At 42.4% G+C, this 12338-nt stretch overlaps 1 protein-coding gene and 1 long non-coding RNA gene across 13 annotated transcripts in view; one reads left to right on the top strand and one right to left on the bottom strand.

Moving 5' to 3' along the window:
• Window positions 1-2106: 2106 nt before the first annotated feature.
• The window catches only part of LOC118359347 (pleckstrin homology domain-containing family A member 7-like), a 212284-nt gene continuing 202052 nt past the window's right edge, over window positions 2107-12338 (bottom strand). The window contains exons 24-27 of one of the 5 annotated variants that reach the window (XM_052480703.1): window positions 10878-11111; window positions 7070-7282; window positions 4905-5038; window positions 2107-2830 (exon numbers count right to left, since the gene is read on the bottom strand). In XM_052480703.1, coding sequence (XP_052336663.1) covers window positions 2536-2830; window positions 4905-5038; window positions 7070-7282; window positions 10878-11111 — 876 coding nt within the window. In that variant the 3' untranslated portion in view covers window positions 2107-2535. The remainder of the gene's footprint in view (window positions 2831-4904; window positions 5039-7069; window positions 7283-10877; window positions 11112-12338) is intronic. The other 4 variants (XM_052480701.1, XM_052480702.1, XM_035737866.2 and 1 more) reach the window with 4 other exon arrangements.
• Window positions 9579-10315, top strand: LOC127912070 (uncharacterized). Of its 8 annotated transcripts, XR_008080500.1 has the most exons (5): window positions 9579-9657; window positions 9744-9827; window positions 9912-9995; window positions 10052-10079; window positions 10220-10289. It is a non-coding gene; the product is annotated as an uncharacterized LOC127912070 (long non-coding RNA). The 8 variants fall into 8 exon arrangements; XR_008080495.1 differs by having other exon boundaries at window positions 9912-10079; window positions 10220-10315; XR_008080499.1 differs by having other exon boundaries at window positions 9912-10079; window positions 10192-10302.

The following is a 12338-nucleotide window of genomic DNA, read 5'->3' as shown; positions in this document are numbered from 1 at the left end:
CATCACAGAGGCACCTTAAGGCCACGACACTCAAGAGAATATGCAATGTACCATCACTAGATCTGTTATTCAGAATCTCGCTGTCTGCACAACCAGGGGCAATGAGAGAGGGTCACATTACTGTGTTGTACAGTGAAGATGCCCCTACACGCTGTTCTTGGGTCAGTTTTGGGCCAATTCTCTACACTAATGGTTAAGTTTATGATGAGGGAGAGGGAAAACTGATCCAAGATCTGTAGCTTCACCCTGGAGTGTGCTGCATTTGTCTCCCTTTCTCTGTTCCGATTCTCTTCTTCCAGGAGTGTGCACTGGCATACTCCCCATCCTAGATTTGATTCAAGCATTGGCTGGAGGAAGTTTCCACCATTGATAAATCCATACTTCTCACTTTGGGAGAAGGGTTGAGAATCAGGACACTAACTGGGTTGGCTTCTCTGAAGAGAGCACAATGTCCTACTAGATCCTCCATCTATAGCTATATTAAAGGAGTGTTTTATGAAGGAGGGATCAAAGATACTGTAGACAGTTCCGTGGGAAAAAAGGTGTGTTTGTGTGTGTACAGCATGCATAGAGTAGTCTGTGTGTATAGACTGTGTGTACACTGTGTAGTATATACACTGAGTGTATTAGGTACAGTGGGGCAAAAAATATTTAGTCAAGTGTGCAAGTTCTCCCACTTAAAAAGATGAGAGAGGCCTGTAAATTTCATCATAGGTACACTTCAATGACAGACAAAATGAGAAAACAAATCCAGAACATCACATTGTTGGATTTTTTATGAATTTATTTGCAAATTATGGTGGAAAATAAGTATTTGGTCACCTACAAACAAGCAAGATTTCTGGCTCTCACAGACCTGTAACTTCTTCTTTAAGAGGCTCCTCTGTCCTCCACTCATTACCTGTATTAATGGCACCTGTTTGAACTTGTTATCAGTATAAAAGAAACCTGTCCACAACCTCGAACAGTCACACTCCACTATGGCCAAGACCAAAGAGCTGTCAAAGGACACCAGAAACAAAATTGTAGACCTGCACCAGGCTGGGAAGACTGAATCTGCAATAGGTAAGCAGCTTGGTTTGAAGAAATCAACTGTGGGAGCAATTATTAGGAAATGGAAGACATACAAAACCACTGATAATCTCCCTCGATCTGGGGCTCCACGCAAGATCTTACCCCGTGGGGTCAAAATGATCACAAGAACGGTGAGCAAAAATCCCAGAACCACACGGGGGGGACCTAGTGAATGACCTGCAGAGAGCTGGGACCAAAGTAACAAAGCCTACCATCAGTAACACACTACGCCACCAGGGACTCAAATCCTGCAGTGCCAGACATGTCCCCCTGCTTAAGCCAGTACATGTCCAGGCCCGTCTGAAGTTTGCTAGAGAGCATTTGGATGATCCAGGAGAAGATTGGGAGAATGTCATATGGTCAGATGAACCAAAATATAACTTTTTGGTAAAAACTCAACTCGTTGTGTTTGGAGGACAAAGAATGCTGAGTTGCATCCAAAGAACACCATACCTACTGTGAAGCATGGGGGTGGAAACATCATGATTTGGGGCTGTTTTTCTGCAAACGGACCAGGACGACTGATCCGTGTAAAGGAAAGAATAAATGGGGCCATGTATCGTGAGATTTTGAGTGAAAACCTCCTTCCATCAGCAAGAGCATTGAAGATGAAACGTGGCTGGGTCTTTCAGCATGACAATGATACCAAACACACCGCCCGGGCAACGAAGGAGTGGCTTCGTAAGAAGCATATCAAGGTCCTGGAGTGTCCTAGCCAGTCTCCAGATCTTAACCCCATAGAAAATCTTTGGAGGGAGTTGAAAGTCCATGTTGCCCAGCAACAGCCCAAAAACATCACTGCTCTAGAGGAGATCTGCATGAAGGAATGGGCCAAAATACCACCAATAGTGTGTGAAAACCGTGAAGACTTACAGAAAACGTTTGACCTCTGTCATTGCCAACAAAGGGTATATAACCAAGTATTGAGATAAACTTTTGTTGTTGACCAAATACTTATTTTCCACCATCATTTGCAAATAAATTAATTAAAAATACTACAACGTGATTTTCTGGATTTTTTTTTCTAATTTTGTCTGTCATAGTTGAAGTGTACCTATGATGAAAATTACAGGCCTCTCATCTTTTTAAGTGGGAGAACCGGCACAATTGATGGCTGACTAAATACTTTTTTGCCCCACTGTACACCCATCTAGTACTGGGTCGGACAACCTTTTGCCTCTAGAGTATGTAAACATTGCTCAATTGGTATCAAGGGACCTAACATGTGCCAGGAAATCAATCCCCACACCATTACACCGCTGCAATGTTTTACCACTCCTCATTTGTCCAGTGTTGGTGATCGCGCAGCCGTTTCTGCTTGCTTTCAGCTGATAGCAGTGGAACCCGGTATGGTCGCCTGCTGCAATAGCCCATCCGTGACTAGGATCGATGAGTTGTGCGTTCCAAGATGCCATTCTGCACACCAATGTTGTACTGTGATGTTATTTGCCTCAAAGTCGCTTAGGTCACTCGTTTTGCCCATTCTAACGTTCCATCGAACAGTAACTGAATGCCTTGATGCCTGTCTGCCTGGCCACTGAGTGTATATGTAGTGTGTATGTGTTTACGTGTGTTTTTACAAGTGTCCATGTGTGTGTGTATGAGCTGACCTGTGAACTGCTTGCTCTTGATGGAGGCTTCAGAGGCCAAGGCGTGAGACACGTTCATAATCCTCTTCTGCTGCTGCATGGCTAGGTCCAGATCAGTAAAGTCCAGTGGGACAGCCACACCAGACGACGGATGTGTGTTCTGAACACTGACACACAGATGGGAATACAAACATGAGGAAAAAGAGAAGCCGAAACCCAAAGGAAGTACAGCCTGCGTCCCAAATGGAACCTTTTCCCCTATCAATTCGTCCCTGGTCAAAAGTAATGCACTGCGTAGGGAACAGGCTCTGGTCAAAAGTAATGCACTGCGTAGGGAATAGGCTCTGGTCAAAAGTAATGCACTGCGTAGGGAATAGGCTCTGGTCAAAAGTAATGCACTATGTAGGGAATAGGCTCTGGTCAAAAGTAATGCACTGCGTAGGGAATAGGCTCTGGTCAAAAGTAATGCACTATGTAGGGAATAGGCTCTGGTCAAAAGTAATGCACTGCTTAGGGAATAGGCTCTGGTCAAAAGTAATGCACTATGTAGGGAATAGGCTCTGGTCAAAAGTAATGCACTATGTAGGGAATAGGCTCTGGTCAAAAGTAATGCACTATGTAGGGAATAGGCTCTGGTCAAAAGTAATGCACTATGTAGGGAATAGGCTCTGGTCAAAAGTAATGCACTGCGTAGGGAATAGGCTCTGGTCAAAAGTAGTGCACTATGTAGGGAATAGGCTCTGGTCAAAAGTAATGCACTGCGTAGCACTGCGTAGGGAATAGGCTCTGGTCAAAAGTAATGCACTGCGTAGGGAATAGGCTCTGGTCAAAAGTAATGCACTATGTAGGGAATAGGCTCTGGTCAAAAGTAATGCACTGCGTAGGGAATAGGCTCTGGTCAAAAGTAATGCACTATGTAGGGAATAGGCTCTGGTCAAAAGTAATGCACTGCGTAGGGAATAGGCTCTGGTCAAAAGTAATGCACTATGTAGGGAATAGGCTCTGGTCAAAAGTAATGCACTATGTAGGGAATAGGCTCTGGTCAAAAGTAATGCACTGCTTAGGGAATAGGCTCTGGTCAAAAGTAATGCACTGCGTAGGGAATAGGCTCTGGTCAAAAGTAATGCACTATGTAGGGAATAGGCTCTGGTCAAAAGTAATGCACTGCTTAGGGAATAGGCTCTGGTCAAAAGTAATGCACTGCGTAGGGAATAGGCTCTGGTCAAAAGTAATGCACTATGTAGGGAATAGGCTCTGGTCAAAAGTAATGCACTATGTAGGGAATAGGCTCTGGTCAAAAGTAATGCACTATGTAGGGAATAGGCTCTGGTCAAAAGTAATGCACTGCTTAGGGAATAGGCTCTGGTCAAAAGTAATGCACTGCTTAGGAAATAGGCTCTGGTCAAAAGTAATGCACTGCGTAGGGAATAGGCTCTGGTCAAAAGTAATGCACTGTAATGCACTGTGTAGGGAATAGGCTCTGGTCAAAAGTAATGCACTATGTAGGGAATAGGCTCTGGTCAAAAGTAATGCACTATGTAGGGAATAGGCTCTGGTCAAAAGTAATGCACTATGTAGGGAATAGGCTCTGGTCAAAAGTAATGCACTATGTAGGGAATAGGCTCTGGTCAAAAGTAATGCACTGCTTAGGGAATAGGCTCTGGTCAAAAGTAATGCACTGCGTAGGGAATAGGCTCTGGTCAAAAGTAATGCACTGCGTAGGGAATAGGCTCTGGTCAAAAGTAATGCACTATGTAGGGAATAGGCTCTGGTCAAAAGTAATGCACTATGTAGGGAATAGGCTCTGGTCAAAAGTAATGCACTATGTAGGGAATAGGCTCTGGTCAAAAGTAATGCACTATGTAGGGAATAGGGTGCCATTTGGGACGTACACAATGTTTGCGATCACTTTTTTGTGTTATGTTCTAAAGTTTTTATAGTTAGCTTAAGTTTTAAGCTAGGACTCCATTTTAAGTCACAACTGGGATTGAATCAGCCACAACCCAACAGTGGATCCAGTGGACCCAGAGACCCAGGATTAGGGACATTACAATGTTTGTGATATGTTTTCTTCTCCCAATAAGAAGTACCCAGATTTCTCACAAACAACTACTATTTCTTATCAAGAATCTTCCAGATCACTCTAAATTTGCCTTAGTTTTGTTTTTGAACGACTGAATTTATTTTTGTAATAAAAAGTTCTAAAAGAAATAGATTTTTCTGAAACTAAGTCAAGAATACTTGGATTTGGCCAGGATGTTTCTGATGCGTTCTGCTCTGCGTTGACGCTCCTCCATCTGCTCCTGGCTCAGAGGCTCCCCGGGGTCTGACTCCACATAGCGCTCTGAGATAGGCACCTTCTGGGGCTTGGACAGCTACATACACCAGTCATAGACATCCAGTCATAGACATCCAGTCAACCAACACATCCATATAAAAGTGCAATTCCAACACTTTTCAAACTCATTTTCATAATCTCCAGCACAATACCAGTGTCTACATAAGTGAAAACGGCGCAATTCTACATTTTTAGAAGAAAACATTTGAGTAAAAGAACTCTACCCGATGACATCATCAAAAGTTTAAACATTTTAAGAAAGGTGATTTTCAAAAACACAGATTGGTGGTGAAGTGGGGAGCAAGACAATACCCTGCCCTGTGATGTCACAGAGAAGCATTTTTTAGGGCTTTTCTTCTTCTCTTTTTAACCACAGATCATAGAAACGTACTTCTTTCAGTAGACACTGGTTTGGTGCTGTAGATAATGAATAGGAGGTTGAAAAGTGGCAGAATTGCAATTTAAGGCTTAGAACAACATTCAGAAATCCTCAGTTTACAGTGCCTTCAGAAAGTATTCATACCCCTTGACTTATTACACATTTTGTTATTACAGCCTGAATTCAAAATGGATTACATGTACTTTTCCCTCACCCATGTACACATAATACCCCATAATGACAAAGTGAAAACATATTTTTTGAAATGCTGGCAAATGTATAGAAAATTAAGTACAGAAATATCTCATTTACATAAGTATTCACACCCATGAGTCAACATATGTTAGAATCACCTTTGGCTGCGATTACAGCTGTGAGTATTTCTGGGTAAGTCTCTCTGTACCTGTTGGAAAGCAGACTGAACCAGGATTTCCTTTAGGATATTGCCTGTGCTTAGCTCTATTCCATTTATTTTTATCCTAAAAAACTCCTTAGTCCTTGCCGATGACAAACATACCCATAATATGATGCAGCCACCATCATGCTTGGAAATATGAAGCATGGTACACAGTGATGTGTTGTATTGTATTTGCCTCAAACATAATGCTTTCTATTCAGGACATAAAGCTCATTTCTTTGCCACATATTTCTTCTTTCTTTTTATTCTGTCATTTAGGTTAGTATTGTAGAGTAACTACAATGTTATTGATCCATCCTCAGCTCTCTCCTATAACAGCCATTAAACTATGTAACTGTTTTAAAGTCACCATTGGCCTCATGGTGAAATCCCTGAGCAGTTTCCTTCCTCTCCAGCAACTGAGTTAGGAAGGACGCCTTTATCTTTGTAGTGACTGGGTGTATTGACACACCATCCAAAGTGTAATTAATAACTTCACCATCCTCAAAGGGATATTCAATGTCAGTTGTTTTCTTCTTCTACCAATAGTTGCCTTCCTTTGTGAGGCATTGGAAAACCTCCCTTGTCTTTGTGGTTGAATCTGTGTTTGAAAATCATTGCTCGACTGAGGGATTTTACATATAATAGCATGTGTGAGGTAATCATTCAACAATCATGTTAAAGACTATTATTGCACACAGAGTGAGTCCATGCAACTTATTAAGACATTTCAGCTTTTCATTTTTAATCAATTTGTAAAGATTTCCACATAATTCCACTTTGACATTATGTGGTATTGAATGTAGGCCAGTGACAACATCTACATTTGATCATTTAAAAAATTCAGGCTGTAACACAACAAAATGTGGAAAAAGTCAAGGGGTGTGAATACTTTCAGTAGGCACTGTAAATGGTCATACTGTTGGGGTTAGATAAATTCAAACTTTGCGCTTCAGCATAGCTATAAGGTTCTACAAAAACAAGGTTATGTGACTGTAGTTGAAAGCATTAGTTCACTTTGCATTTTGTTTCTTAATTGTGTATGTGGTGAATGGTAAGTAGTATGAGCCTCTCAAAACCATCCACAACTGCATAGTCGTAAAGGGGATGTTCAGTATTATACAGTTTGTAGTGGCTGTTTAAAGAATTCCAGTTTCTCCAGGCCCATAGACTACTTTTAAGGTGAGGTAAAATACTAAACTTCCCCTTTTTAACCACTTATGTGTACAGGCATAATATTCATCAATAAGAGGGTTGATAGGAGAAAATTGATGAGCCATTCATGAACGTACCTCACGACTGAGGTTCAGGTCGTAGTCGAGGGGCTCCATGTCAGTCCCCCTCATGGGCGTGGCCATCACCGTGAGCCACTCATCTGATTGGATCCTCTCCCTTTCCTTCAGCTCTCTGCGCCCCTCGTCGCTCTGGCCCTCGGCACCCAGTCGCTCCACCACCTGAGCTTTCTGCTCCTGCTGCAAATCAAAGTCCTGCTGCTCTCGCCTCAACTAGGGGGGACAAACAACAGTTACTTTATCTGACCACTAGAAGGGGGGGAGTTCTGAAACGGTTTGGGGCCTGGGACCCCTTTTGTGATAGCAAATTCATCAGGGACCCCCTGCATAACACACAACTCGAGTGAGATAAAATAAAAAATAAAAAACATACAAGGAGTTTTACTATGACTTCCGCAGTGCATGGCCAGAAAAATAACATTTCGGGGCCCTAGGAAGGAACATTTTAAAGGCCCATTGTATCTGACCACTAAACCAGGGCAAAAAAATACCATGAATACCATTATTTTAATGATTTTCACAAACTTTAATCCTTAGAATGGTCCTTTGGAGGAAGGACTGTTGACATATATACTACCTTTCAAAAGTTTGGGGTCACTTAGAAATGTCCTTGTTTTTGAAAAAAAAAAAGCAAATTTTTTGTCCATTTAAAATGACATCAAATTGATCAGAAATACTGAGTAGACATTGTTAATGTTGTAAACGACTATTGTAGATGGAAAAAGCTGATTTTTAATGAAATATCTACATAGGCGTAGAGGCCCATTATCAGCAACCATCACTCCTGTGTTCCAATGGCACGTTGTGTTAGCTAATCCAAGTTTAGCATTTTAAAAGGCTAACTGATCATTAGAAAACCCTTTTGCAATTATGTTAGCACAGCTGAAAAACAGTTGAGCTGATTAAAGAAGCAATAAAACTGATCTTATTTGGACTTGCTGAGTATCTGGAGCATAAGCATTTGTGGGTTCGATTACAGGCTCAAAATGGCCAGAAACAAATAATAATAATAATATAATATATGCCATTTAGCAGACGCTTTTATCCAAAGCGACTTACAGTCATGTGTGCATACATTCTACGTATGGGTGGTCCCGGGAATCGAACCCACTACCCTGGCGTTACAAGCGCCATGCTCTACCAACTGTGCTACAGAAGGACCACAAAGACCTCCCTTCTTTTGAACGGTAGTGTATATCCAAAAGAAAAAATGTCTTTCCTGAAAATAAAAACTATCATTGTATTTTTTTGTTTTCCTGGTTTCATGAGGAAATTAGATGAATTACATCATCAGAAACAACCACCTAACGATATTGATTAACCTGTGACCACAAACCCACACACTCTCCTTTGCTTTTCCAAACCCATAAACACATTTGTGTTTTGAGTAAATAACTGTTTGTATGACAGTGTGTGTACTGTATGAGTGTATTTGTTTGTGCCCAAGCTCTTAAACCCATGCATGCATAATTCCCACTGCAGTGTGTAGGCCTCATCAGAATGTATTCCCATGCTGTGAGGAGAAAGTGCATCACATGCGTCATTGTGCTCGGTGGACGGAGAAAAATCACAGGGAAAATGCATGCATACATACTCATTAAAGCCCCTGCCAAATGGAAAAACACAGCCAGAAGAGATTTTTTAGAAGCAGCGTTACTTTATTCTCGAGTGCAGATCTCTACATTAGAATATAACAGGAGTGAAGGAGTTGTGATTTTTCCTTTTACAGATTCACTTAACAATGAGCTGTCCATTATTTCCCTTCCTTTGTGCTATTTTCACATCCTTGCTGATTAAAAAAAATTGGGATGGGTGAAAGAAATATGGTGGAATTTACACCTGCCTTGATGGTAGGCTTTCGGCAGCCATTTTGCTTATCCCTTTCCTGTCCTTTCATCTGCAGTGAATAAGATAAAATAGGCCAATTAAAGGTACTCAGACTGGAGTACTTGCTCACTATGACCTTGACCGTGGAAGTGGACCGTTGTAGCGGTCAACCACAGCCAAGTAGAAACGTCTTTGTTGTGGTCTTAAAGAGGCTGTGCTAATGTTGATGTAGCACCAACTAAATGGTGTGAATAAGAGACTGTTTAATATGGCATGGCATGGTGTGGTATAAGATGAGCAGATTCCAATGACCTAAAAGAGAATCTAAAATGAGTAGTAGTGTAAACTCTGGCTATTATGGTGAAGAACTACAAAATAAAACTCCATAACCAGCAAAAGCTGATGAAGTAAGTATTGCCAACTGTAAGTAGGAGCTGGGAACACAAAGGCTGATCAGTAATGCAGTTAGGAGTTTGAAGCTATTATTGATGAGCTCATAGCAATCTGGTCAAGATTGTGTGTTAGATAATATATTAGACTTTGTAATGTGATGTCCCTCGTCTTTTGACGATCAATTAATCTGATTCTGTGGTAGCCATAGCATGCCATAAGACAACCAGGGTGGACAAAGTGAGGTTGATGGGCAATTTTGTGAGAAGAAAATGATTCATCAGCAAAAAAAGGCACTTTCATTAGATTCATTCGTGTAATGCTAAAGATTGAGGGAGCAGGTATATGTTTGGTAATGATTGAGGGAGCAGGTATATGTTTGGTAATGATTGAGGGAGCAGGTATGTTTGGTAATGATTGAGGGAGCAGGTATGTTTGTTAAAGATTGAGGGAGCAGGTATGTTTGGTAATGATTGAGGGAGCAGGTATGTTTGGTAATGATTGAGGGAGCAGGTATGTTTGGTAATGATTGAGGGAGCAGGTATGTTTGGTAATCATTGAGGGAGCAGGGACGTTTGGTAATCATTGAGGGAGCAGGTATGTTTGGTAATCATTGAGGGAGCAGGTATGTTTGGTAATGATTGAGGGAGCAGGTATGTTTGGTAATGATTGAGGGAGCAGGTATGTTTGGTAATCATTGAGGGAGCAGGTATGTTTGGTAATCATTGAGGGAGCAGGGACGTTTGGTAATGATTGAGGGAGCAGGTATGTTTGGTAATGATTGAGGGAGCAGGTATGTTTGGTAATCATTGAGGGAGCAGGTATGTTTGGTAATCATTGAGGGAGCAGGGACGTTTGGTAATGATTGAGGGAGCAGGTATGTTTGGTAATGACTGAGGGAGCAGGGACGTTTGGTAATGACTGAGGGAGCAGGGACGTTTGGTAATGATTTGTACCACTTCCTCGTTGATTTGTTCAAACATGGTACACATTTCCCCATCCCCATTTCATCAAATCTCTATAAAATATAACTTTACAAATGTATAGGCTACTGAAAATATCCTTCAGTAAATTAATAAAAATGTATATGTACAGAAATGTAAATGTACATAGAATGGCCTTTTCTTCTCTTGTGACAGAGAGGGAGGGAAGGCAGAGATGCCCACCTCTTCTCCTTGATATACATTCAGTGTGTCAGTGAGGTAACACACAGGGGCACAAATGTTGGGGTAAACTCAACCCCTACACCTTGATATGGGGAACAGCGCTGTCTTACAGTCCATCTCTGACAGATATCCCCTCCCCTACTCCCCAAAGCGGCCTCCACCACGCACAGTCTGACTGCTCTGCAGCCCAGCCTAGCTGGCCCCGGCTTAGCACCAGCCCCACCGACCTTTAGCATGATGCTAACTTTACTAATGTTACTGCCATTGGTTACACATGGGGGAGAGAGTGGGAGAATGGTGTTAAAATAAGCCGTTTAGCATGTTAGTGCTTGTGGCGGTGGCTCCTATGTGAGGGGTTCGGCAGGGGCGTGACAGTGGCAGTGGTCCCTGCTTCTGCTGCGGGGTTGGGGAGGGGGGGAACGTACTGAGCCCAGGTCAGTGGAGGAGAGAGGCCTGGTAGTGGATGAGGAACGATGGGTGGTGGTGTGACGTTCTCCCTGGCTGAGGTTCCTCTTGCGCTCGCGGACCAGGGCCCTCTGGTGTCTCTTCATACGCTCCAGCTGCTCCTCAGCACTCATGCGGCTCCGGGGGGCCTGGGCCAGAGACTGGGGCTGCTGGTCAGAAGAGTACAGCTGCTCCAAGGCACTCTTAGGTCTCTCCTGGGACAGATTGTGAGAGAGGGAGATAGTGAGTGAGAGAGAGAAACATAGTGAAAGAGATATGAGATGGGTAGTGCCATAGAAATGTGATATGAAGAGGGAGAAAGTAAAGGAGAGGTAAAGGAAGACAGTAAAAACAAAGGAAAAAACAGACGCATCTTCAACACAAATTCAGTATTTAGTCTTAGGACAAGATAGCAGAGTTTCTCAACTCCACAATGTACAAGTACAATGAAGTTGACTAGTGACGAGTGTGGGCGGACTGCACCTTTAACTATATTGAGTCGCTGTCAATCGATACTTGTAAAAATGTCCTTGTACTTACACTAAATATAGAAAAGTCTGTGGACACCACTTCAAATTAGAGGATTCTGCTATTTTTGCCACGCCCGTTGCTGACAGGTGTATAAAGTCGATCACACAGCCATGCAATCTCCATAGACAAACATTGGCAGTAGAATGGCCTTACAGAAGAGCTCAGTGACTTTCAATGTGGCACCGTCACAGGACGGCACCTTTCCAACAAGTCAGTTCGTCAAATTTCTGCCCTGCCAGAGCTGCCCCAGTCAACTGTAAGTGCAGTTATTGTGAAGTGGGAACGTCTATGAGCAACAACGGCTCAGTTGCAAAGTGGTGGGACCGCCGAGTGCTGAAGCATGTAGAAATTGTCTGTCCTCGGATGCAACACTCACTACAGAGTTCCAGTTATTTTAATGATTACTTCATTGGCAAAGTAGACAAACTTAAGCAGGAAATGCCAACAATGAACAGTGAGCAATCTTATTCATGCATAACAAAAAAAAACTAATAATGAATGAAAAGCATTGCAAGTTAGAATTTTGTAAAGTTAGCGTGGTGGAAAAATGATTATTATCAATCAATAATGACAAACCTCCTGGCATTGACAACTTAGATAGAAAGCTACTGAGGATGGTAGCTGACTCTATAGCCACTCCCGTCTGTCATATCTTTAATTTGAGCCTAGAGGAAAGTTTCCAACAGCTAATGGAGATCCTAATAAAATACCAAAAACCAAACTGCCTCTGGAAGCAACGTCAGCATAAGAACGGTTCGTCGGGAGCTTCATCAAATGAGTTTCCATGGCCGAGCAGTCCACGTGCACAAAGCAAGGTCCATACATAAATGGTTTGTCGAGATCGGTGTGGAAGAACTTGACTGGCCTGCACAGAGCCCAGACCTCAACCCCATCAGACACCTTCTACATCG

Source organism: Oncorhynchus keta, chromosome 26, assembly GCF_023373465.1.
Source record: "Oncorhynchus keta strain PuntledgeMale-10-30-2019 chromosome 26, Oket_V2, whole genome shotgun sequence".
In the NCBI taxonomy this organism is placed as follows: domain Eukaryota; kingdom Metazoa; phylum Chordata; class Actinopteri; order Salmoniformes; family Salmonidae; genus Oncorhynchus; species Oncorhynchus keta.
This window is presented reverse-complemented; position numbering and strand designations above follow the sequence as displayed.